At 44.2% G+C, this 26,805-nt stretch overlaps 2 protein-coding genes across 3 annotated transcripts in view; one reads left to right on the plus strand and one right to left on the minus strand.

Annotated features, from left to right (window-relative positions):
- CDH11 (cadherin 11) overlaps nt 1–6,736 on the minus strand; it is a 145,326-nt gene extending 138,590 nt beyond the window's left edge. Inside the window, exon 1 of the mRNA XM_046683684.1 lies at nt 6,564–6,736. The gene's annotated coding sequence lies outside the window, so the exon portion shown is untranslated. The remainder of the gene's footprint in view (nt 1–6,563) is intronic.
- Nucleotides 6,737–7,943: 1,207 nt separating this feature from the next.
- LOC124251058 (uncharacterized) lies at nt 7,944–21,246 on the plus strand. 2 transcript variants are annotated; one of them, XM_046683493.1, is made up of 3 exons: nt 7,944–8,575; nt 9,146–9,187; nt 19,599–21,246. In XM_046683493.1, exons 1-2 carry the CDS (start codon nt 7,964–7,966, stop codon nt 9,182–9,184), a joined length of 651 nt encoding a protein of 216 aa, XP_046539449.1. In that variant the 5' UTR covers nt 7,944–7,963; the 3' UTR covers nt 9,185–9,187; nt 19,599–21,246. The 2 variants fall into 2 exon arrangements, with proteins under 2 accessions (XP_046539449.1, XP_046539450.1); XM_046683494.1 differs by lacking the exon at nt 19,599–21,246 and adding an exon at nt 12,686–12,729.
- Nucleotides 21,247–26,805: the final 5,559 nt, after the last annotated feature.

Consider the following 26,805-nt stretch of genomic DNA (forward strand, 5'->3'; position numbering starts at 1 on the left):
GTGAATGTTCGGTGCAGAATTTTGGCCTAATAATTGTAAGGAGGATCTGCTCCCTGCCACCATTAGTCTATAAAACTGCACCCCAGGTCAATGTCTGAGAGGACAAAAGGGCTGAGCATTTATTGAGTGCTTATCATGAACCAGGCGGTGCATTCCATGCTCATTGTATCTTTACGACAATCCCAGGACGTAGACATTATCATTAGCTCCATTTTTACAGATGACGCATCTGAATCTATGGGATGTTGCTTATTCCTGGTCACATAGTTTGTAAGCAGCAGAGCTGCAACAGGGAAAGATCAAAATGCCAGGCAGGCTGGAACCAGGATGAGTCAGGTGAGGCACAGTCCTTGCACACAAAATATAAGGGGATGCCATAAAACTCAGTGTAATGCAATACTTTAAAAATCAAGATTAATGGAAAATATCCATGATAAGCAAAATATTAATATTTTATTTTGAGGAAGATTAGCCCTGAGCTAACTGCCGCCAATCCTCCTCTTTTTTGCTGAGGAAGACTGGCCCTGAGCTAACATCCGTGCCCATCTTCCTCTACGTCATATGTGGGACGCCTACCACAGCATGGCGTTCCAAGCAGTGCCATGTCCGCACCCGGGATCCCAACCGGCGAACCCTGGGCCGCCGAAGAGGAACATGCGCACTTAACCACTGTGCCACCTGGCCGGCCCCAAAAATATCAAAATTTTAAATGAAGACTCTGCACCTGCATGCCTCGGCCTCACTCTCCTCACCCTAAGCCAGGCCCTGCCACTAGGCAATGCTGCCTCCAAGTCTGAATGGCTGGTCCAAGCCTTGGGGATGATGGCAAGAGGCCTGAGCATTCAGGATGTGAGGATGGGTAACACGTTCCCGGAGATCCATGGCAGGGGTGGGTACACAGCAGTTAGACCTGATATGTCCATCCCTGCCTTCATCCTGCTTGTTCTTACTGAGAAGCAAACAGCATCGATGGGAGGATGCTACTGTACATTCTCACTGCTTGCTCTCACTGATGGAGCCTAATGACAGCTGAAAAGAGATCTCGATGCTTCTTAAAGGGAAACCAGGGAGGCGCCTCCACCGCCCTGGCTGCCGTGTTAGGGGACCATCACATGGGGATGAAGCCGCACCCGAAGCCATTTGCTTCAAGAAAAGCGATTCCAGAGAAGTAACCTTAATTTGTGACATCATGCCAATGCCATGTCAGGAGGATTTCTGGCAAATAAGGGAATTTGTGGAGGAAGCGCATGACGGCTTTTGGTTACCTGCAACAACCAGGAAAATTCGAGGAAAAGGCAGTCCTGATTCACAGTGTTGTTTGAGGAGTACTCAGTGCCAGAAGGCAATAGAATTAGACCCTGGCCACTGTTTACTGTGGCCCGTAGAGCTGTTTATGCCAACTTTCTGGATTCAGCACCTCACATGGTCTAAACGAGGAGAGAGAGAGACACTGGTATTTGGCCTGCCATGAGAAACAGCATCATTAGTCTCTCTCACACTCTTTTTCTCCTCCCCTTTCTCCTTCCCTCTCTCCTCTCTCATACTCCTATCTCACCTAACATCCTGGTGCACCAGATTCTCTGCCTGAGCAGAAACCTTGACCATACAGATGATGAGAACGACGCTTTATCTCAATAAGAATCTCAGAACTCGGCAACTGTCTGACGAGTAATTAAACAAAATGAGGAAATTTTGCCTCCAGTTCTAACAAACGTGTATTATTCACAAGCACTTAGAGTTTAAAAGTGCCTTCTTTTTTTACGTTAAATAAACTGTCCGGTGGTAAGCGAGCATCAGTTTACAAAACACTTTGTCTTACTTTCCACCGAGTTACTTAATACTCCTTCCCATAATCCATTTGCATTGATTCCTTCTTCATCTACTGTCTATGCATTCCAACACACTCAGAGCTGCAAAGAACTCCACTCCTGATTCACCAGAGAGGCAATCATACTCAGTTAAAAAAAACAAAAAGACACAAATAAGAATCCACTTAAGACAGTACTTATTTTTTTAATAGAGCTTTCCTCTTAATTATAATATAGCATTAGGGTTTTTTTTTCATTCTTCTTCAGAACTTTCATAATGACACTATCAAAGAGTAACGAATATAAATTTGTGTAGCCTGAAATACGCAATTTAATCCTAAGCAGTAATTTCCATATCACTGAGGAGGAAAAAACAGTCAAACGATTAAACTCCAGTGCGTGAGGACCAATCTTGAATTAAATTTTACTGTCTGCAAAAGTTAGGTTTTATACAGTAATATGAAGAACGGTTTAAAGATAATAGTAAAACATTTACTGTTATATTAAAACTCCATACCCACAAGTGTTTACCAAAGATCAAACTGCTATGCTCTTTTGCAAATTAGAAATGGCTTGCAGACGTCCTCAAAACCTCTTGAAAGAACAGGCAATGATATCACAGCCGTCTCACTAATATTTCTCTTCTTTATTCATTCCCTTCCCCTCGGAGTCTGAAATGATGCTTTTTCTGGCAGAAAAAAAAAAAAAAAAAAACGAGCCAGAAAATCCTCCCAGATCACTGCTTCAGTGAGAGCTGACCTTGTTTATCAGACAGCCCAGCCCCCACCCATCTCCAGCTCAGACAACCTTAAGTTACAAGATTTTCCAACTTTCTAGTAAACTCCAAGGTGGGAAGAAGAGGCTGAAGATAACGGGATCCACCGACTAGAAAGATGTTAATCCTGACAAACTGCTCGTGCGGGAGCCTGAACTACAGCTAGATTGAATTCGGTCTCTCCTGAGAGGGGAGACAAGGCTGGTGGTAACAAAACCTCTTTTCATGGTGCCCTCAAAAGCAGATGGGGCCCATGCAGAAAGTTGGAGAAGGGCGCCATTGCCCTCTAGTGGCCAGAAGTGCAATCTTCCGCGAAGGAGCCCACTTCCAGAGATGCACAAGGCTCTCAATGTCAGGGTAAAATTATAGCAGAAAGATGTCTAATTATCCTCCTCGAGTGTTTTCTTTAGTCCTTCCTGCCCACAGAGGAGGCTGTGGATGGCTATCACAGTAATCCTGATGGAAAAGCTGGTTTCCACTCCTACCGGTGCACCGGAATTTGTCCAACTTCCTCCAGCTTTATTTTTTTTCCTTTTTACCAGACCTGTTGATGATTTCCCCCTAGCCCATTGTCACACATTTATATAGACCAAAGATTTTTACATATTTCAGGGGCAATAACTTTGGATTGGAAAGGCTGCCAACTCACAATGCGTGGTAAATCTAGAATGAGGGTTCTTGACAAATCAGTAACTTTAATGAAACAATGATCAATTTCATCGGGGGAAAAAGCATCCTGAATGCATTTCAATTCCTTAAGTCATTCACTGGTAAACTACACAATGCGCAGATTTTTCTAGGAAAAAAGCCCTTCGCAATTCATAAGACGTTCCACAAACTTGACAGTTCAAGAAAAAGGATTGCTACCTATGTTCAAACTCTATTGACCACTGTTTTATCATTATTATTTAATGATTAGGTATGCCTATGATCAAAGTGAAAAAATCAATATTGAAAATAAACTTAAACGAAATGATGTTTCTTGAACATCTGTCTACATAAGTGTGTTGAAAATGAAGTAAGACTAAAATCGGATTTTTGCAGATCTTGTTTTAGATGGTTCTGAAAATAAAGGCGAATATCACAGATCAAAGTTTACACGAACTGTCAACTTCATAAGTCACAGGCATTCACAGGCAAGGTTCCGAGATGTGCCATGCTCATGGGAGTGTAGCTCTGGCACTGTAAATCAAGCCTTGAGGTGAAAGTCGTGGCATTTCCCATATGAGGGTCCCCAAACCAGAATCTTTACAAAGCAGCCATGTAATTCTATTCAAAGTGGAAGAAAAACCATGAATTATGAAGACAAGTGCATTAAAGGAGCATGAAATTGATCTGTATTCCCCCAAATCATGGCATGGCTCTCTAACCCTGGCCCCCTCTCTCGCACGAATAAAAAACAAACATCCACAGCCACAGCCACCACATCCACTGCAAAGAGGAAACATGAGTGCTGGGTCATACAAACACAGAGCAGTAACTTTAAAAAAAAAAATTCTCAAATTAACAAAAGATTGCATCTTAATTGAAAATAGAATTTAGCTTTCTAGAAATTTTACTGTCTGGTGTTCTGATAAGAATTCTAAATGTAATGAAAGTTCTGAAGTGCTATCAAGATGGTCCTTTGCTTCAATTAGAACTATTTTAAAAGCCTATTTTTCTAGTAAGCAATAAGCTTGGTTTGGGTAAATCTACATTCTGGGCCTCCACAGACTATCCTAGCTTAGTCCTTTCAATGCAGCTTTCCATTTCCCCTCCCCAGGGGTGGGAAAGATGATTTTTTCCCCCCAAACAACATAATAAAGTGACCAGCTTATGTAGACTCTGAAATAACAAGGAAAATAATGATAATCGTAATTATTATTAATAATAAAGTGTGGCTACAAGGCATTTTTAATGCATTAATTTGTAATGTTTCACAAGCAAGATGTAAAGACGATTCTCACTCAAGCAAAGTTTCCTGGCCTCTCAGATGCCTTTCCCTGGTCTATGCTTGAAAACTGCTCACATTCCTTTGTACTAGGCAGGATTTCAGTTTTGCACCGAGGTTCGAATTCCAGGGCCCACTGGCCAACTCAAAGACTTCGAATCAGAGCTCAAGATTCATGACGTTTAGCGATCAGGAGCTTCAGGGCCCTTCTTGCTGTGGCCACAACTCTGCTCCTTTGTTTTGCAACTTTTATTCCTTTGTTCTACTGGAAGACCAGGCTCCCAGCAGCTGGGGTTAGGCAGTGACTACTTCTGGGTTCTGGTGTCTGCATCTCCATATTTGTAGGAAGAATAATCCCAGGACTAATGAAACAAAGGTCAGCCCCTTCTCTTCTCTCCCATCGTGTAAGGCTCTAGCGCTCAGAGCCCAGCGTGGCGAATGCGCGGATGCCAGGCTGATGGATTCTCGCTCCTGAGAACACTAGTCTCTCCCCATCCCCGGGAAATCCAGACATCCCGCAAAACCATCGATGGCTGCTACGAGCCCAAGTGCTAAAGAAACTGATCCATCCTCTTGCCAGATTAATTATCGTGGCTTCCCTGTGATTAAACCGAAAACTTAACTCCCTGCCTCATATGAAACCGATAGGAATGATCAAAAGAGGAAAACAAGGAAAGATTTCAGAGCCATCTGAGCAACATTTCTTTAGGGGGAAACTGGAGGAAAGACTTTACGCAGATCTATAGCCTCATGCAGCCGGGTTTGAGGAACAACCCTTCACCCCCACCCCTGAGGGACGACCGGTCGTCACGCAGGGACGGCATTATTAAATAATTAAAAGATGCAATTTCTTAATAGCAGTGCGATGGCCCGTGAAATTCCTGCTGCATTATCAGCAAAAGCAACAGGGCTTTTTCTAGCATCTAGAAAACCTCTTGCACGGGAGAGGGAGGGGTGTGAGAGCCCCCCCGCAAAAGCAGGGCCTTGGCAAAAAAGGGATAAGGAAGCGAGACCCGGGGGCGTCCCCGACCCCACTTTCTCGGGGGACTCTTCACAGCGCGAGGGGGCCTTCCCACCGCTCTGCCCGGGTGGAGGGGGAAAGGGGTGCTCTCCTCGCCGCCCTCCCCATCCTCCGGGCTTCCCCGCGCATCCCACCCGCGGCTCGCATTCCGGGGCAAAGCTGAGAAAGGGAGGCCTTGTGTGCCGAGAGCTGGAGAGGCTTGGCGCGCCCCGGGAGGAGGCGAAGGCTTCGGAGACGGCTCGCTTCGCAAAGTTAACGTCGACCCCGGCAGGCTCCTCCAAGCCCAAGCCGGAGCCCAGCCGGAGTCGGAGGCGCTCGCGGATCGCCCCTTGGGCTGGCGGGAGCCGACGCACGGCCCCCGGCGCTCCCGAAGAGACTCAGCCTGGAGGGCTGGAGCGCGCCCCGCAGTCGGCCGCCCAGAGCCGCAGTCAGCGGACCAGACCCCCGCTACTCAAGTGCGGGGGAATCGCCGACCCCAACCGGCTTCCCTGCGTTTCCTGGGGCTTCCCCGGAGGTCTCGAACGCAGGACGGAGCCCCGGGCAGCGCTCGAGGGAATCGGGGAGGAAGGACAGGAACCCTGCAGAGCACGGTCATGTCACCGCTTTCGGAAAGAGGCGCAGCGCGGGCGGGCGGGAGGGCACCGCGCCGGGGGCGACTTTCCCCAGAGACCCGACCTGGGCTGGCGGCGTGTCCGGAGCGCAGCTCTGTAGTCTCCTGCCCCTGCCGGGTGCAAACCCCCTCTCCCGCGGCCTCAGCGCAGACCCCAGACGAGGCCCGAGCGGGGAGAGAGGCTGGAGCGCACATCTGGCGCCTCTGCCCCCTGCGCTGCCTGCGCCCACAGCTGGCTCCCTGCTCCCTTTTGGATTTTTAAACAAATCTTCTGTACCCCCGCCCTCCTCCGTTTCTGCTTTGCATTAGTGAAAGCTTCTCCAGTTAGACCTCCCTCCAAGACATTCTCATCCAGAGACCACCCCCCACCCCAAGAAGCCCCATCCAGGCGGCAGGAAGGGACCGGCGGCGCACCTCACCTGGGGCCCTGGAGCGTGGGCGCGAGCTCCGGCCGTCGGTCCCTGGCGCAGGGCGAGCGCAGCGGTGTCAGCCCCGGCCCCAGTCCGGGTCCCATTCACAAGTCGGCGGCGGCTGCAAGCGGCCCCCGCGGCATCTGCTAGCGACGCTCCCCTCGGCTGGCGGTGGCCGCGGAATGAGCCGCCGAGCGCGCTAGTGGCAGGAATGAGAAACCGGGGGGAGGTGGCGGGCTGGCGGGCGGGCGGGCAGGCGGGCGGGCGGGGGGGGGGGGGGGGGGGGGGGGGGAGGCAGCCGTTGGGAGGGAAGGAAAGGGCGGGGGACGGAGAGGAGCCGAGGCCGCGAGACGCGGCGAGCTGGGCCTCGCAGAGGCTGCGGGGGACGACCCTGTCCGCGCCCCTCCCCCTAGGGGCCCCGAGATGCCAACCCCTGGATTCGTGGCCGCCCCTCCCGCCTGGGTCGCTGCACTCCGGCTCCCTTGGGGCTCAGACAGAGTCTAGAGCGACTGAAGTTGGGCTCCAGAGACGCACAGCCAATCAGGGAGGGCGGCGGAGGGAAGCTGGGCAAGGATGGGAGCCCCTTTTTCCTCCTTCACCCAAATCCGCTCCAGCTGGTCGGGCTGGGCCCTTGCCCGGGAGGCCTGGATGGTGGGCTGGGGGAAAGCATCGTCCAAGCGGGGGAGGCAATAGCGAATTGTTCTACCTTCCGAAAATCGCTCCACGTCGGCGGGTCCCCTCCCCCATCCCTTGCAAACTCTGCTTGGGGCGCGGGCGATGAAACCTGGGGGAGGGAGACTTCGGACTTGGGAAAAGCCACGTCTCCGTTCTCTACAATTCTCCCCCACCCCCTCCTCCGATGCCTCATGTCTGGAGGGGGGGCGCGAGGAACGCTCCGCCAGGGTCGGCCTCATGCGTCCCTCGGATGCCTAGGCTTCCGCCTCCCGCAGGTACCAAGGGCCCCTGCCTGTAGCGTCACTTGTTGCCTCAGGCCCCCTCACTGCACGCCCGCCCGGCTCCGTGGAGAGTGCGGTTCTGCGGAAGACAGGCCCTGAGGGCGCAGTGCCCGCATCCTCCCTCAGTCCTCCTCTTTACCCCTCAAGGAGGACCCGCTGGAGGGAGGGAGCCCGGGCTGGCTTCCTGGCCTTGCGTCGCCGGGAGAAAGGACCGGCAGGGCCGAGGCTTCAGGATCCCGCCAGGGACTGGGCGGGGCGCTCTTGGTTCGGGGAGCGGAGTGGGGACCCGCACACTCTGCGGTCCAGAGGGTGGAGGGGAACGACTGTGACCTGGTGGGGACCCCTGGCTAGAACAAGTTTCCAGGGTGAGGGGTGGCGGTACAAGAAGAGGCAGAGGGAAGGTGAAGAAGCAAATGCATAAAGAGGGTAAAAAATTCTCCAGGAGGGACGGGGATGAGGATGCGGAAGGAGGGGACAGTGACAGGCCCGCGAAGGAGAAGGGTAAGCGGGACGCGGAGGGCAGGCAGGCCCAGAGGAGTTAACGGAAAGGAGTTAACGAAAAGAAGGAAGAGAAAGCCTCGGACGTGCGCGAACGGGGAAGGGACGGAGAGCCAGGACAGAGGGGGACCGAACCCCGCCCTCAGGCTCCGGGCCTCCAGCCCTGGGTCCGGGAGCGCGCCGAGCTTCCGGGGGATCCGCGCGGCGCGGGGGCGGCGGGCGGGGCGAGGCTCTCCGGGTCCCACCTCCAGCCTCTCCGCCCGGCCCGCGTTCTTCTCGGCGACTCCGGGTTGCCGGCGGCGCCCGATGCTGCCTCCCTCCGGCGTCCTGCGCGGAGCGGACGCATCCTTCGTCCTCCGAGTGGCCATGGCCTTTAAACTTCCCAGTCCTCGGCTGGGAGAGGGGTGTGCCAAGTTTTCAGCTGTGAGGTTCCCTTGCTCCTCTACCCCCGCCTCCCCTAAAGGCCTCCAAGGTGTCAAGCCTCTGGACACTGGATGCGGCAACTCTCCCCTCTCCCCCCTCCATACACATGCCCCGGGCGAAGGAGTCGCGAGGCCACCTCCCCAGGTTGGTACCTGACCCAGACTGAGCCCATTCTTCACTCTGCTTTGCTTCCTCTCTCAACCGCTTTGGTCCTTTCTTTTCATCTGCCTCTTCAGTCTTCTCTAAGCCCTAAAACTTTGAATATGCCCCAGGCCACCCCCCAAAGTCCCCTGAGGCTACCTCCTAAAGCCTCCACACTCCCTGCCACAATATAGTGATGGTGCTCTGACCTTGCCATTTCCTCTTACAAAGGAGGTTACCCAGCAAAGAAGGCAGGAGGGTCCCACTCTCCCTCAGATATACTTGGCCTTTGATCTTGTTTGGCAACTAACTGTTGTCTAAATTTTCTCATCCTATCTACATGGAGGTAAAGAGAATGTGAAACCATGTCAATCTAATTCCACACACACAATGATGTGCAGGATCTGTGATAGTGAGGACATCACTTGATCCATGAGAAAACTTGCATCATTTCCATTTGGGAGGCAAGTTCAAGGGTGAGCCTGGTCACCTATAATCTGACATTAGCTGGCTTTTGCCCTCTGCCTTCTGTTCAGAATTCATCAAATGACAACTGCTTTTTGTTTCTTTTAGGCCATCCCTTTTGTGAATGACAGCATCAGCGGATTTTAAAAAGTGAGTTGCCAATTGCTTGCTAGATTTCCCCAGACATTGCACACCTGAATCAGATGGAGCCCAGTGTACAGCAGTCAGTGTTCCTTTGCACAAGCCAGCAATTCCACACCTGGGATTCTGCTCCAGAGAACTGAAAACATGTATCCACACAAAGACATGTACCTGAATGTTTACAGCAGCATTATTCATTGTAGCCTGAATCTGGAAGCAATCCAAATGTCCAGCAGCTGTGGGTAAACAAAATGTAAGGCATCCATATAATGGAATAGTCTTCAGCATTAAAAAGAAATGAAATACTGATGCATGTTACGTCATGAGTGAACTTTAAAAACCTGCTAAAAGCTAGATGCAAAAGCCACATATTGTGGGATTCCATTTATATAAAATGTCCAGAAAAGGCAAATTTATAGACAGAAAGCAGACCAATGATGGTCCTGGCTAAGGAGATGAAGAGGAATTGACTGCAAATGGGCATGAGGGAAATTTGCCGGGTGATGAAAATACCCTAAGATTGGATAATCATGGTGGTTGCACAAATATATACATTTACTAAAAATCATTGAACTGTAACCAAAAAAAAAGGCAAAAAGAAATTTCCTTTCATGCCTTTATTCCCAGAGTATCTGTAACCTGCAGCTGAGCCCCAGTGGGAAAACTTTTTACAAGGCAATTCTAGAGAGAAAAATGTAAAAAAAAAAAAAAAAGATAGGAGTTCTATTTCTTATGGAAAGAAAACCATATTTTTATTCAGCAATTCTATTTTGGCGACTACTTAGGAGAGTCTTCTAAGTGTTAAAGCAAGTTAATTCCCCCCTTTCACTCTTCTAAATGATTAATTCCTGGGAACCAGAGTTAGGCATTCCAGTTCGTGACATTTTGAACACACCTACACATAGACACAGTACAAAGTGCACATTTCAGAGGGGAGTTTTTATGACTATGTTAGGATCTGTCTTAGAAATCCATATCAGGCACTTGGGTGGAGTATTGTGTGACTACAGTTTCGATTAAAAAAGGAAAAGAGAAAAAAAGAACCCACTGACAGCTTGAATTAAAAGATTCAGTTCATCCAGGCAGCCAAAAGTTTGGGTGTTTATCTTAAGTTGCCTCACCTTTCCTTCACCTTGCTCGTCAGAGGAAGCCAGGGTTCATGGTTGCTCTGGAGCCAGGATTGCAGTCCCCTCTGCTTCCTGCCTCTTCCAATCCAGACAGAGATGAGGCCCAAATGGGCCTTTTCTTGTCTTTGTCCTTGTCAGCACGAGGCTGATAATTTCCTGTTGGTTCCTCCATCAAAGGTACCAGGCTCTCATTCCTTTGATGTGCCTGTCCTCAGACTCTGAAGATAGCCAGGCCCTGCTGAGTCAGTTCCTTGTTTCCACTTAGAAGCCCCAGGCTCTCCCAGGCCTTCTCAAAGCTTCCTGCTCTGGAGGCATCCTTTGGTACATGGTGTAAAAAGTGAGGCAAGATCTAAACAGGGAGATCGTTTTATCACATTGCAGTGGGCTCCTATCATTCTTTCCCCAGGCAGAGGGCAAAGTGGAGAAAGATGGAACAGGGATGCCGTTTCTGAGCCAGACATTGCAGGTGGAGGTTCCCATAGCAGAGTCTGCAGAGAAAAGTGGGAAGACCACAGCCCTTTGATCTGGGCTTGATTTCTCGTTCTGTCATTTACTAGCTGTATGACTTTGGGCAAAGGTTTTATCTCCCTGAGATTCAGTTTCTTATTCTGTAAACTGGGGCTCGTTGTCTGTGCCTAGATTGTTGCAGGAATTAAATGTACCCACATACCTAAAGCAAGAGAGCAGAGGCTCAATAAATGAAAGTTATTAATTACTATTATTAATTATGAGGTCTGATTATCACACCTCAAATCACCTGAGCAAAAAAGTCATGTTACAATTATGAATTATAATAAGGATGGAGATTAATCTTATCTTAAATGGTGTTAGTAATAAAACTTCTGGTCAAGAATATTATGGCAGTTCAAAATTTACTGACACTTTGAGGCCTGTCCGGGCTCGTATAGAATTAGATGTGCCAACGTTGGGGGCAGGGGCCCTCGGTTCATGTCCTAGATCAGCCACAAATTCCTTGAGTCACCTTGAATAAGTCATTCCCTTTCTCTGAGCCTCAGTTCCCCTAACAGTAAACGAGAGCTGACTCAAAATAAATTCTGGGGAGGATCCTTCCAGAGCTGAAATTTTGGGGTTTTTAAGTCCTACTTTTCATTAAAATGAAAGCATCTCATAGATGCAATTCCCCTTCCCACCACTAGGACCAGTCAGCCAATCATCTCAGGCTAAAGGCTGACTCCAGGCGTCCCCTTGTCTCGGAAACATTCTCTCTTTAACTCTTGCCAGTAGCATTTCTTTGTCTTTCCCCCTTACCTAGACTATAAGCTTCCCAAAGGCAAGGATGATACTCTCCTAGTTTATATCTGTATCCCCAGCACCTGGTGTATTAAATATAGAAATCCAATAAATATATTTGATTAATTGATCATTTTAATTAATAACTGTATTGATTAAATTAAGGCTAGTATGTCAGTCAAATATTACCACAATAACAATACTAGATTATGAATGGTCCCAGCATTCAGTGACTTAAAATAACAATTATTTACTCTCATACATCTGTGGGTTGGCCTGGTCTGGACTGGGCTGGGCTAGGGCAAGTTGGCTCAGCTTCCTGTATTTCTCACCCTCCTCCTAAGCCTTGCTTGGGCACATTCGCATGGTGATGGCAACTGCACAGGCCGTCAAGCAAAAGTTTGCGGGGCCTTTTAAGGTGTAAGCTTAGAGCTGGAAACTCTCTTTGCTACCTTATTTTGTTGGCCAAAGCATACCACATGGCCAGAACAAAGGTTAAGGGGTAAAGAAATATGATCTGCTTTTTAAGTGAGAGGAATTTCATAGTGGCAAAGCGTGGTAGAGAGTGTGGATAGGTGAAGAGTTGGGGCCATTTAATACGGTCGCCCATGGGCAGAAACAGCTTTCCATCATGCTTCCCTTCTGGGTCATCCTGGGCTGTCAGATCCCTTGGGTTGTATCCTAAAATCATGAATATGATGTTCTAGAACACTAGGGGAGACAGAGTCTCAGAAGATGATTTCAGCCTTATATAAAGCCTTAGTATACGAAGCCTTTGTTTACTTTGAGATTTAAGTTGGAAAGGAAGAAAGCAAGCAGAAATAATAATGTAATAAAAATAATCACTAACTTATATATAAAACTAGAAATGCTCAAAAACTTCCTTCAAAGTCTGTATTATTATTCCTTTTTTACAGATGAGAGAATTAAGACAACAAGGAAATTATATGCACTGCCCAGAATAATACAACTGATAGGTATTAGAGCTAGGATTCCAACCTACGTGTGTTTGACTCACAAGTTGTCCCACTTGCCTGCATTTCAGTGGAGAAGCTCATGCAACAGATTCTAGTCTTGATATGATGGGGAGGGATGTGGGTAAAAGGGAGAACTTTCCTCTATACCCCAGGCAGAGGGCGTTCATCAGATCCCTAGGAACAGTGCCTGGAATGCAGTAAGTACACAATAAATATTCATAGAAGGAGGAAAGGAAGGGAGAGAGAGAGGGAGGGAAGGGCAATAGAAGCAGAGAAGGCAAGAGAGGAAAAAGGAGGGTATAAGAAAAAAGATATAAACATGTTGATCTGTTTGGAAAAAACCATCCCTTTCCTTGGTGGGCAGAAATCTGTGGATTCTGAGGGCCATGCATTTCCTGCTTCTGCTGGTGGTGAGAAAAGTTGGCTCATGCCTGCCTCCATTGCATGGCCTGGAAGGTGCAACATAAGCTGGCCACCTGGCCCATCTTCCAGTCTCGCCCTTGATCAATCAGGCCACACTTACTTTCCTGCTATTGTCCACACACAAGTGTACTCCAGCTTCAAAACCTTGGCTTTTGCTGTTCCCTCTGCTGGGAGCACCCTGCCTCTACTCTTTCTCATGGTTTGCTCCCTTGTTTTGCCTGTTTAACCAGGACTTCCCTGGCTTTCCCATCAGCAGAAGCACCATTCCACACTCCAGTCCCCTGTAGCCCCTCGCTTTCTATCCCTTTAGACTGCTTTATTCTTGTTCATAGCACGTATGTCTACTTGAAATTGTATTGCATATATTTTTTTTTTAAAGATTTTATTTTTTCCTTTTTCTCCCCAAAGCCCCCCGGTACATAGTTGTGTATTCTTCGTTGTGGGTTCTTCTAGTTGTGGCATGTGGGACGCCGCCTCAGCGTGGTCCGACGAGCAGTGCCATGTCCGCGCCCAGGATTCGAACCAACGAAACACTGGGCCACCTGCAGCGGAGCGCGCGAACTTAACCACTCGGCCACGGGGCCAGCCCCTGTATTGCATATTTTTATTTAGCTGTTTTTATTGGTCATCTTGCCCCACTAGAGTACAAGCTTTAAGAGCGCAAAGTCCATCATCTCTCTTGTTCACTCCCGTATCTTGAGCATCTAATACGGTGCCAGACATATGGTAAGCACTCAGTAAATATTTGTAGGATGAATACATGCATAGTAAGCACATGGAAAATGCTAACTGAGTGAACGAATCCCCAAACCAAGAGCAGATGGATCATTCACTTGAATCTAAACAAGGTACGAGTGTCCTTTGTTTACAAAGCGAATTTAATGATGCCAATTATTCACATTACAAAAATGATTCTTCACTTTACCAAAGGTTTCATTCGAAAGCTAGTTAAAATAGCTACTTTCTTGGGTGTTTTAAAACTATAATCCAATTTACAAAATGGTGGCATGCAGACAACTTTTCTAGAACATATGAATTTCCTGAAATGAATTACAGGTATGCAGAATGACAGTTCTGCATCTGATAGCTAATTCTAGTTTGTTGGTATGGACTGAGGGACTGGCTTATTAAAATGCCTCACAGAAGGCTATTTCAATGTTCGTATGTGCATACATTTACGTTCTTTTTTAAACTTGTGAATAAGCACATTTAAATGTGTTTGCACTCCAGGAGAACCATTGGAAATGTTAGTCAAGATTGATACTGGCTTACTTTGCAAATAGTGTACAATTTGGACAACAGGATTTAAGAGAGCTCTGTGTTGCAATTTTCATGAACATTGAAACTTTGACTATCAGTGCTGAGAAGAGGAAGGCAGAAATCATCCTTACCCAATGGAGAAAGCTTTTTAAAAAGTCTCTCTTTAGTGCCCTCAGTTTAAGATAGATAAAATTACACAATGTAGGCCGTGCGTACTTCAGTGCTTTCTCTAGCTGTTGTGTGTATTTCCCTCTCCCTATTCGATTGCCTCTGGTGGCTGAGAACTAATAGTGTTTCCACAGAGCACACGTGGGTCAGAACAGAATGCGGTATGATACACAGGTGTCTCAAGAGCTTTCTTCTTGGAAACAATATTCCAGACAGTCTCTCTATTCTGATTGACAGTCACCTTAGTTCTGGGCTTAAGCTGTGATTGATTCCCCATTGGACAGAGTTTTGTTCTGGGCATGGGTAGAATTTAAGAATAACACTTTTAATAGCTTTTCAATGAATGCCTGTTAAGTACTTTAATTCTAATCCTTAAAACTACTCTACAGACTAAGTATTCTTATGCCCATTTTTTAGGTGAGGACAGGAAAGCTCAGAGACTCAACAGCTTACTCAGAGTCAAATAGTTTGCTAATAAATGAATAATTAAATGTGATTTAATTGCTCAGAGCCTATAAGGGAATATAACTGGGGAACTAATTTATATGGGAGAGGTTGTAAGGAGAAGTAAGTGAAGACCTCCTTAAAGGTATTCTTTTTAAGCTGAGAATTAAAATTTGCAGAAGGGTTAGCTGGGATAAGTGTAGGAAGAGAACATTCCATGGAAGGGATAGACTGCGTAAGGGCATTGAGACAAGATGGAATTTGGAGCGTTTGCTGAACTAATAAAGATCAGTAAGACTGATGCTTAATGAGCTCTGAGGAATTACACAGAGACAGATAAGCCAGGACTTTGTAGGATAAGGAAAGAATCCTGAACCGTTGACTCAAATGCAGTGGGCAGTCGTGGAATTTTTTTTTTTAAGCAGGAGTGTTCTGATTGTATTTGTTGACAAAGAGCGTTACGGCTAACTGAGAGCATGAATGGATGTGTAAAGACTGGTTGCAGTTTACCAGGAGACAAGGGCTGCTGGCTTGGACTAAGGCAGTGGCAGCAAAGAAGGGGCGTGTTCTAGACGTGTTTTGGAAATGGAAGCAGGACTGTGTGTTGAATTGGTTATAGCAGGCGAGAGAAAGAAAGATGTCAAGGGTCATTCTCATGCGACTGTCTCAAGCTTATTATTGACTAGGAGCCATCTGGAGGATGAGCCGGGGAGGGAGGTAAGGTTCTCCAACCTGCAGTTTTAGGAAAGCATTTTGGGCATTAGGCTGTTCTCCTTTCCTGTGCCCACAAATACCCTCCTGAGTCAGGAGGGCAGTGTCACCTGAGGTTTAATTCGTTAAAAAGAGAAATCACTCAGCTCTGAGCAGGAGACCAGGATTCTGGACTCTGGCTTTAGGCAAATAGTTCCCTTGCTCTGAGCCACTTCTTGTCTAAGACAAAGAGGTTTGTCCAAAAGACTTGTATGTTTCTCTCTCCCTCTAAAAGCCCATGATTACTGATTACGATCACTCCAGGCACAGTTTTTTTAAATCTTTGTCCAAAGGATACATTTATATTGATTCTGTGTCAGTTGAAGTCCTGTCCTGAGACAGAGGTAAAATAGGACATGGGGCAGTGATAATGGCCAGAAGACACTCAGAAGCATTCAGTTTACCCCAGAGCTGAGTGCAAAGGGCAGCCGGGCCCCCTGATGTTGCCACTCAGGGCCATTTGTCAACAATTCGTTGCTGTTGATGACATCCAAGGATTCTCACCTGTTGTCTTTCCTGACTGAGTTGTCCACATCATTGTCTATCCCTATTTTATCCTTCTCTGCTCCTATCACGGGAGGCAGCAGAATTCCATCGCATAGCCAATGGGCTTGGAAATTGAGCTACCCAAGATTGAATTCTGATTATGGCCCTTCCTTGCTAAGGGAAAACCCTTTACCTATGTGAGCCTCAGTTTACCACAACTGTAAAAAGATAATAACATCTGTACCTACTTCAGAGAATTATTGAATCTTAGGAAGATGACAATTCACAGTGCCTAGAATATAATAAATACTCAGTGAATGTTTTTCTCCCTCTGCTCCCCTCTCCTCTCCCTGCTACTCCTCATTATCTTTCATTTTTCAGAACTGAGCTAAAGGATCAAACATTTCAGAAAAATATCCCCTGATCTTTCCCTTCCCACAGAGAGTCTTGTCTATAATTTGATCTTGCCACGGTGTATTATTTCCTATGCTTGTCCGTCTCACCCCTGTCTCTCTGCAAGAGATATCTAGAGGCCAACAATTATTGATACTTCATCACTGTATCTCAAACATATGGGCATAGGGTAGGTGTTCAATAAATGTGTGCTAAATTTACTGCCAAAGAGGACGTTTGAAGAAGGAATCCTGGAAGAGGGATGAGAACAGAAGAGGAGGAACGAAAATCACCTACGTCACGCCAACTCTTCAAAAGAGGTTTTGGTATAGAATATGGAGGGAAAATAGATAAAAAGCGAAATACATTAACTGGCCCAAATAGCATCAATAGTTCTCTGCAATGGGACGTATAGTCATCATTTAGTGTTTAATACTAGCAATTCTTGATGGACTAAGAAATGTTCATCTAAAGAAGCAAAAGTTGCCGAGGGTGTTTGCAGTCTGAAGTGCTCTCCTCCTGTAGCTTGGCTTACATCACCCGACGGGGGGAAATGCACCCAGACAGCCTGATTTCTTCAAGTCAGATGAGTCACAGATGCGAACATTGGAAGATGCGCGACAAAATAATCAATCACCAGATAAAACTGTTTTAGATGTGGCAGGTGTCTAAAATGAAGAAGACTATTTTTTTGGCTAAAAGTTTGTGTATTTCCAAAAGATTCTGGTGGAAGAAGTAGAGAAATTTAGTCAGAGCATCACTTAATAGAGGGTATGATTTCAAAGCAGAAAGGCAGCTGCAAATAACAGTCTTTTCCACCCCCTTCCTCCTAACCCTGTTTCTCACCCTCATGCCCAGCACCCAGTAATTGCTTTTCCATGATAAACATCTTTTACTTTCTTTCTGTTAACAGTGTGACTTTCAGAATACTTATATGTTTTATTTGGCCAATGTCTGTCTTAAAGATCATGTCATAAATGGAAAACGCCACCAGCAGTAGTGGCAGCAGCATCCTAATCAGTTCCTAGAGGGGAGATGCCTTCCTCATATTATTGCGAAGTCTCATTACACCCAGTTTGTTGATGAAGAAACTACAATGCCAGGTGATGAACTGCATGGCCAAGGTCATACAGCTTAGACCTTGTGCAGCTTGGGTGTCTGCATATAGCTTTTTCATTCTGGTACACCTTGGTATTTCTCAGATGTAGACTGACAAGCATTCAGTCTGATAGGATGATAACCTCCTGTAAATTGGATGTTTAGCATTTTACAATGCATCTATATCTTGAAGCCAAATGCATGGAAACCTATCAAACTTTCCCCAGCTCCAAATGCCCATAGCATCATCCTCTACTCTTCCCCTATGCTTAGAACAAGCTTGCCGCTTTATGCTCTGGCTAATTCCAATTTATTCTTTGAAAATTCCATGCTCAGGTATCCTAACCTCCAGGAATAGTTCCCTGATACTCCTTGTCCCTCCCTCTCCGCAACCACCAGTATGAACGTAATATCTTTCCTTTGTGTTCCATACGCTGCACCACGTGCCTAATTCCAATACACTACTTAACCCATCATTAAAAAAAATTTTCTCCCATGACTCTTATTTGTTTAAGGGTAGGGGCCATATTTTATACATCATTTGTATCCCCAGAATCTATCACAGCCCTTGGCAAATGGACTGTACCAATGCGTGTGAGGATAAGATAATAATAACAGCTAGCATTCACTTAGTGCTTATGTGGGTTAGGCACCATTCTAAGCAGTTTACATGTAAACCCATTTAATTCTCATAATATTCATGTGAAATTGAAGCCATTTACAAGGATCTTCTCTAGCAGGAGCGAGAGAAGTGAGAGGGAGAGAGGGAAACGTGTACACAAGTACGTATACGACTTACCCAGGCAAACACACATACAGAGGCACATCATAGATCTGGATATTTTGCTTAATCATACACTTGATAAGTTTCAACACAAAGAGATTGGCAACTCATTTAGCTGCAATGATGAACTCATAGTGCAGATCATAGATGGTTCTCTGTTCTCTGTGTTCTGCCATAGATGGTGTTAGAGTTTTCAGTCTTGGGTGTCACATTGACATTCAGGACAATGAAGGGCTTGGAATGTGAGAAATTATTTGAGTGTATAGTTTGCAGAAAAGAATGCTCTGAGGGGACATGATCACTTTGTTCAAATTTCTAAGGGGCTGTCATGAAGAAGCGTGAGTAGATTCATTTTGCTTGGCCCCAGGGGACACAAAACTGGGACTAGCGGATGGAAACTTCGAGGAGGGAGAAAGAATGCTGCTCAGTCTAAGGAAGGATATCTGGCTGGAAAGCTCTCTGCCACTGGATCTCGTGCCCCTCGAAATAGAGAGCTTTGGTTCACTTCAGGCATAGGAACTTGGGCCACACGTCCATCTGACAGGTGTTGTCATATTTCCCAGGGAACTTCTGCTGTGAGTAGGAGAGGATATTTCGGGAACACTATGATCTCATCTCAGTATAAATTTTAATGGAAATTGTAACAAGTCTAGTTAGACTACCATATGTCTTGGACAAAAGTTTATTTCTACTAATGTTAAAACCACCACTACTATGGGGGCTGGCCCCGTGGCTGAGTGGTTAAGTTCACGCGCTCTGCTGCAGGAGGCCCAGTGTTTCGTTGGTTTGAATCCTGGGCGTGGACATGGCACTGCTCATCAAACCAAGCTGAGGCAGCATCCCACATGCCACAACTAGAAGGACCCACAATGAAGAATATACAACTATGAACCGGGGGGCTTTGAGGAGAAAAAGGAAAAAAATAAAATCTTTAAAAAAATAAAATAAAAACAAAACAAACAAAAAAACCCCACCACTACTATGGCAATTACTATTAATTGTCATATAATAGATACTATTTCCAGGGTAGCTACTGTGTCAAAGGTACATATTCCCTTGCTAGAAATTTTGCATTTTGCCTACATTATGTCATTTAACCTGCACAGCAACCCTGAATGGCTGATGTTATCAACCTCATTTTGCAATTGTCAGGAACTGAGGCTCTGGAAGGTGAAATACTCTGCTCCTGGTTAGCCAGATAGTAATGCTCAAGCCCATGTGTGTCTGACCACAAAATAATTTCTCTTTCTGTTTTATAGAGAGGATTGGGGAGAAGAAAAGAGATGGAAGAAGAGGAGAGGAGAAAAAAGGAAATTGAAGCAGAGAAGTAACATATAATAATCCTAGGCTTAAGCTAGATTTATTTTGGGGAAAGATGATTGTTCCTGAAATGTTCTAATTTCTTGTGTATCTAGCTATCCACTGCTGATTGTAAGGATTGCAATCGTCAATGACAGATTTGCTTGCTTGGTTCTTTCTCTGATGAATCCATTTAATTCTGTGGCCACTGTGCCTTTCATAGGAAGAGCTGCCTCACAGTCACATGAGAATAGATCAATTTTTGTTTGGCTCATACACATCTTCTCAAAATGAATTAAGTAGAGTAAGTAGAAGAACTTTAATAGGATTGGAAGATCAAAGATGGTGAGAAGATTTAAGTATATCGTCAGTACATCAAGAATAATAAAATTAAACGTGTCTGAAAACAGATGATTCTAAGCAATTTTGATAGAGATAGTCTCTTCCTCTCAAGTAACTTAAAAACCCTAATTGGATGAGCTGATTTGAACAGTCATCCCAGCCCCAGTGAAATAAATGTATGGAAAGTATATAAAAAATCCTTGTGCCTATTTTGTTATATTGAAGTTCTCTTCATGTGTCGTGTATTCTCCAGCCATCTTTCAAGATCTACTACCGCTAAGAAGTCTTTGTGCGTTTCTCTGATTGCTGGGGTTCGCTCTAAAGCTCCTACAGAAGTTCTCCTCTGCATCTCAAGATTAGATTTGGAATCATGTGCTGTCTTGTACTACTGGGTTTTTTTTCCCTTTTGCATTTACTTTCCTTTCTCACGTAGGTGGAAGGAAAGGCACATGGCAAATTCCAGCGTTACTAGGGAAATGCTGACTGGAGGCCCTCCAGTGACGTTACAGGGTAATCTAATTTTGCATTCTTCGAATTCAGTGTATTGTGATCTTCAGCTTCTCACTTCCAAGAATTCAGTCCCAGAAATGATGATCGATTAGGACATTTATTGTGTTTTCCTAACACTTGAGTTATCTCAATGTTAAATGGAGGCAATCTGGACAAAGCAGAAGCTCACAGTCCCAACTACTTGTAAGGGAATGAAGACAACTTCGTTCACCAGAATTTCTCCTAAGTGGAGCCCCATATGTGTTTCAAAGAAATGAATAATACGTGGAAGGGATGGTGAGCGGCAAGAAAATACTCAAGTGGAGAAAGATGGCACCTAAATTGCCTTCTCAAGGACACCACAGCTCCAGGAGAATGTTTGGCTTTGACTGAGCACCTTGAATGGTTGAGAGTTGAAAAACTGGGAGTCAGAGTCAAGGCAGATCTAAGTTGTACTGGGCTGCTGTATCATACAACTTCAGGTGCTTCCACTGGCATCTGAGCTAGGAGCTGACTGTGGAGAAGAGGAGTGTCTAAGGGAGATTTTGTTTTTCACATAAATGCAATATCAGTTCTCCTCTTTATTCTCCTCCCAAACACCATCAGTAAGTGTCATCATGTTTGATAATGCTTTTATGACAATGGATTGTTTTGGGGGGTGGGATATTATAGAGGGGCTGAGTTATAAATCTGAGTGGTCATTGGTGAAACCGAATATTTCTCTGCAGCTTGTAAACTAAAAGAGGAGAGGACATTTAGGTTACACATGATTATGGGATAATGATATCTAGCTTTGAGGTTGTTAATAGGATTAAACAAAAAGATAACAATATAAATACTCAACATGTGTTTACTATCTTCCTATGGGAAAGCCAACTTTTATCAACTACTCATAAGACACTAAACATGTTGATGAAGTTAGTAACAAGGAGAAGTCTAAGAAGTGTGTGTGTGTGTGTGTGTGTGTGTGTGTGTGTGTGTGTATGCTGGGAATTGCATGAAAAGACCTGCTGCAATGTTAGATTTTGGGGAGCTTCACAAATGAAGAAGGATAGCACAGGGATGGTCCCACGTGGTCCATGGCGTCAGACTCATAGCCTGCGTGCCGTCCCTGCAACAGGATTAGCATTGTCCAAGGAGAGAGAGGTCCACATGGGTGTGTCTGGACTCCCCCCACCATCACCCCCCGCATACCTTGTGCACATTGGGAATCTGTCTCTCTCATCTCTTGCTCCTCTCTCTTTTGGTAGCCATAATTTTCTTCAAATATGTTAACATAAGCAATTTTGCTACGTCCAAATCTTTCTGTTGCCCAGGAGTCACTTATTTCTCTGTGATGATCATATTTATCATTTATTTTATGTTCAGGTTTTTAATCTCAGAGCTTGTCCTTATTGTTGTCGCTATTGTTGTTGAGACAAGAGACTGGCAACTTATCAAAACCCCAACTGTAGGCAGCATTCCCAATGCAAAGTGTTAAGTTTCTTAGGAAAGGAATTTTGCTTTTTTCATTGTCTGCATCCCCAGGATTTCTAGCACAGAACAAGGCACAGAGTAGAAACTCAATAAATACTTTTTCTTGGGGTCCTCTTGATAGAAGAGTCTATATTACATTTCACACATTTCTTACAACAAAAACTTTTATTCTTAAAGTCTATCATTGTTAAGTGCATTTTCTTGGGTTCCAGTAAATTAAAATTTGTAGCAACTTAATCTGTCTCTTTCCAAACAGATTTGTAATGCGTGGTATTCTTTATCCTGTTGTTCTCTATGTGTTATATATCATTAGGCCGTGTTGCGTTTCTCAAAGCGAAAACCTAGAGAAACTGTATTTTTTTTTTTAAAAAATCCTTTATTATTGTGGCCTATGGCAATTAAGGCTTGGAATTGGGGTTAAGGATTGTGCATTTTGATGCAGGTGGCTATGTAGATGGTATTAACATTGTGGCGAGGTTTTTCTTTGCGGGCACAAAGTTGTCATTAGGAAATGTAATACTCATTTTTTGCTTGATTAATTATAGCAAAGGCATAACAAAATATATATTGTGTGTTGGAGCATGAACCATTTGCAAAATTGTGAGTCATGGATAAGCTGAGGTGTGAATCCAAAACATTCTGTAAGAAACTCGCAGAGTAAGTATGAAATTTGCTTTTCGAAGTATTTTTGGTAAAGAGACCTTATGCACTTAAAACATGAACAAATACACCTCAAGGACAAAATTTACAATCTGAAATAGTCTGAGTTCTCTTCCCATTTCCAAATCTACCGTGGCTTTAGGTATGTGTAACTTTGGAGGATATGTGGATAATGATACATGATAAATAATACGTAACACATAGTATAAACATAATGATAGCTAATAGTAGCCAGACATCCAAAAGATGCCGGACATCATGCTAAGTGTTCTCTGTGGTTATCTGATTTAATCTTCCCAACACCTCCGCCAAGTAGGTGCTGTTTTATTTACTATTATTATTCTTCTTATTGTAAAACTTACATTCAGTGAGATGCACGTCTTAGCCGTGTAATTTCAAAAGTTTGGCAAATATATGCATTTGTGTATCCAATACTCCAATCAAGAAGATATGTCCATCACCCCAGAAGTAGATGCTATTTTTAGCTCTAATTTCCAGATGAGAAAAAGTAGGTCCAGAAGGGTTAAAAAGTTTGCCAAATGCCATACCAGAAGGAAATAGCAAAGCTGGTGGTCAGACCCATGCTCCTCTCTGTCCTGTGCCGGGACACCCAAGGCTTAGCTTCACCATCTGTGGGTTTCCTTTTGTGTTTTTCTATCTGTAATGGTAGGTTTTGGAGAGGAAACAGCTTGGAAGGCTGAATGGGACTAGCATAAGTGTCTGTAACAGTGTTTCTCAAAACTGCTAATCAATAGAATATCCTAGATTTGTAAGGACAGCGATCCATACTCCATCTTTGGAAGTTTGATTTTGTAGACTGGAGTGTGGGCCTATAATCTGTTATTTTTGGGCTGCTTTCTTGGTGATCCTGATACAATGCATTTATCAGTACAGGCTATGTAGTGCTGTGGTAAGTAATTAACAATGAAATTTCAGAAACTTAGCACATTAAAGTTTGTTCCTACTCACAAATCCACTGCTTAGATGACTCTCCAGAGAAGATGTCTTCTTTTTTTATTTTATTTTTTCCAACTTTATTGAGATATGATTGTATGACATTGTATAAATTTAAGGTGCACAACATGTTGATTTGATCCACTTATATATTGCAATATGATTACCAACATAGGTTAGCTAGCACTTTCATCAAGTCACATAATTACTGTGTTACTTTTTGTGGTGAGAACATTTAAGATCTCCTCTCTTAGCAACTTTCAAGTATATAATACAGTATTATTAACTAGAATCACCATGCTTTACATTAGATCCTCAGAACTTCTTCATCTTATAACTGAAAGTTTGTATTCTTCGACTAATATCTCCCTATTCCCCTCTTCCTACTATTCTACTCTCTGTTTCTAGGAGTTCAGCTTTTTTAGATTCCATGAAGAAGTAGAGAAAAGGGAATCCTTTGCATTGTTCATGGGAATGTAAATTGGTGCCACCACTTTGGAAACAGTATGGAGGTTCCCCAAAAATTAAAAATAGAACCACCATATGATCCAGCATTCCCACTTCTTGGTAGATATCCAAAGGAAATGAAAACAGGATCTCAAAGATACAACTGCACCCCATGTTCATTGCAGCATTATTCACAATAGCCAAGATATGGAAACAACCTAAGTGTTCATCGTGGGATGAATAGATAAAAAATGTGTGGTATGTACATATAACGGAATATTATTCAAAAGATGTCTTCTTTGCAGTAACAAACCAAGATACTCTGTCATTGGCTCTGCCATTGAAATGTTTATGTCCTTGCAGGAGGCGAAAAGAAGAGCTGAAGGGTCATGCACTAGTTCTTAGATCTTTGCCAAATCCATCAGTCAGACCTCATCACATGGCCTTAGTGGAAAGGAGCTAAGAAATGTGGAGGAGGACATGGGTTTGGGGAGTAGAGTCAATGTCTTTGCCATAGTCAGATTTTGAGAATTATTTACCTCTAAGTATCTTTCTTTCTCTGAAAGTTTGTGGATATGATGTGGTATGGATTTAATCTTCTATTTTCCTAGAAAGTGATACTCTTAATATGACAACTCCACCATGGCATGGGGTGCTTTTCCCTCTTTTCTCTTTGACTGTTGTACACATGGAAAGTGTGAAGCTATTATGTTGATGCTGATGGTCCTGCCACCACTTTTCTCGATTGTTCTTTAATTCCTTTGCATTATTTAGGTTGGTCCTAGCTGGAAAGGTTTGTATTCCCCCCAAACTTGCTGCCAGTTGGATGCCAACTTAATACCTGCTGATACTTAGAAGGCAAAGATTTTAAGGTTCTAGCCTCTAGTGGTTATGAGCCAACTCAAGTCAGACTGCTTGGTTTATGATCCAAGCTCCATTGTTTACTAGGTTTGTGAGTTTGGCAAGTGACCTAACTTCTTTGAACCTAATTTCCTTTTGAGTAAAATGGGGGTAATATAGTGTCTACTTCATGGGACTGTCATATGTATTAAAAAGTATAATCTACATAAGTGATTAGCAGAGGGTCTGGCATATGGGGAGCAACCAATAAACTTGATCTACTCTTTATAATGGGATGTCTATAAAACAGCTGACCTGCCAATATCTACAAAAAAGAAACTCCAGCACCTTGGCTCACCCAGAGAAATGGATCTCACAATTATAATGCTGAGAGAGAAGCCTTTTTCCATGCCTTCAAATTAATCGATTTCAATTCATTTCTCCTCCTTCTTGTAAAGCCAGCTTTGACCCTGTCTTTCAACTCTACATGATGATTTTGTGAAAGTTAAAATGAAATTAACAAAATGGTACTTTTCTGTGAATGAAGGAATATCAGCTATAAAAGGATTGTGAACAATAACTCACATTTCTCTTACTCTATCCTACACGAAGCTGTGTGCTATCTAACAACAGGAGGATGTTAAATCATGCAACGTAAACTTTCTTCCCTCAGAGAGGCAAGTGAGCTATTTTCAACTTTCTGTTGTGACACTATTTTTTAGATTGTGTCAGCACGCCTATTATCAATTTACCTTCTCACAAGCTGTGTGCATCTTCTCTGAGACAGTTTATTGAGATCTCTTCCCCAAGATTTCTAGACATTTCCCTGGATGTCTGAGTTGGATTGTCCTTGAAAGGGTGCTTTCTTTCTCAAATATGAAAAATACTGCAGGCTCCACCTACCTCAGAGAGTCACAGTATATACTGGCACATCAGTACACATTAGCACATCTAGCATATCTTCCTAGACGTTCTCAAGTATTACCTGTTTACCTCTGTTCAACCGATCACTTACAAAACTAATTTGGCCATGAAAAATTTATTTTCACAAAAAGGGCTGTTTCAAAGAATGATATATTTGGCAGGTTCATGGGCAGAATGGGTGATAACTTAAGCTGTAGAACTTGGCCTCCTTCTCAGGTTTAGAGAGAGAAAAATAAAGGAGCAATTGCTTAGTCTGATCTAATTTTATCAAGCCAGTGGGGACCATAGGCACATAACTCTAATCTGTTTGACAAGCTGGGATTAGGGTGAGGAAAGTGAGGTGCTTGTCACAGATGTCACTATTTAAGGAGGTACCAAAAAGCTCAGTAATCAAGATACATAATATTTTAATGCATAATTTAAACAATAATGCAAAAATTCCATGATAAACAGAACGGTAAATTTTAAATAAAGGCAGGATCAATATTACTAATTTTTCTTTTGTTTCTGACTCTAATGTGGCTCTCTATAGTACTGTTATTGTGCTTTTCTTTACTTAAAATTTTGATATTTTGTCTATTGTGGATCTTTGCATTAATTTTGATATCTTAAAAAGTGCATTGAAATACTATGGACCTTGATTGCTGAGTTTTTTGAAGTCCTTTAAACTTTATGCCCGAGGCAGATACCTCATCACCTCACCCTACTTCCAGCACTATTTATAGTAGCCAAAAGATGGAAGCAGTCCAGATGTCCATGAACTGATGAACGGATAAGCAAAATGTGGTATATGTACACATACAATGGAATATTATTCAGCCTTAAAAAGGAAGGAAAATTCTGATACATACTATAACATAGATGAAATTTGAGGACATTATTCTAAGTGAAATAAGTCAGTGACAAAAAGACAAATACTGTGTGATTCCACTTACATGCGGTATCAAGAGTAGTCAAACTCCTAGAAACAGAAAGTAAGAAGGGTGATTGGCAGGGGCTTGGGAGAGCGAAATGGGGAGCTGTTATTTCATGGGT

Source organism: Equus quagga, chromosome 13 (assembly GCF_021613505.1).
Source record: "Equus quagga isolate Etosha38 chromosome 13, UCLA_HA_Equagga_1.0, whole genome shotgun sequence".
Lineage (NCBI taxonomy): Eukaryota > Metazoa > Chordata > Mammalia > Perissodactyla > Equidae > Equus > Equus quagga.

Bases quoted from the DNA above. Each gene is read 5' to 3' on its own strand.
- LOC124251058 (XM_046683493.1), top strand. From the start codon at position 7,964: ATGAGGATGCGGAAGGAGGGGACAGTGACAGGCCCGCGAAGGAGAAGG. The intron at 8,576-9,145 runs GTTGGTACCTGA...TGTTTCTTTTAG, and splicing joins TCGCGAGGCCACCTCCCCAG to GCCATCCCTTTTGTGAATGA.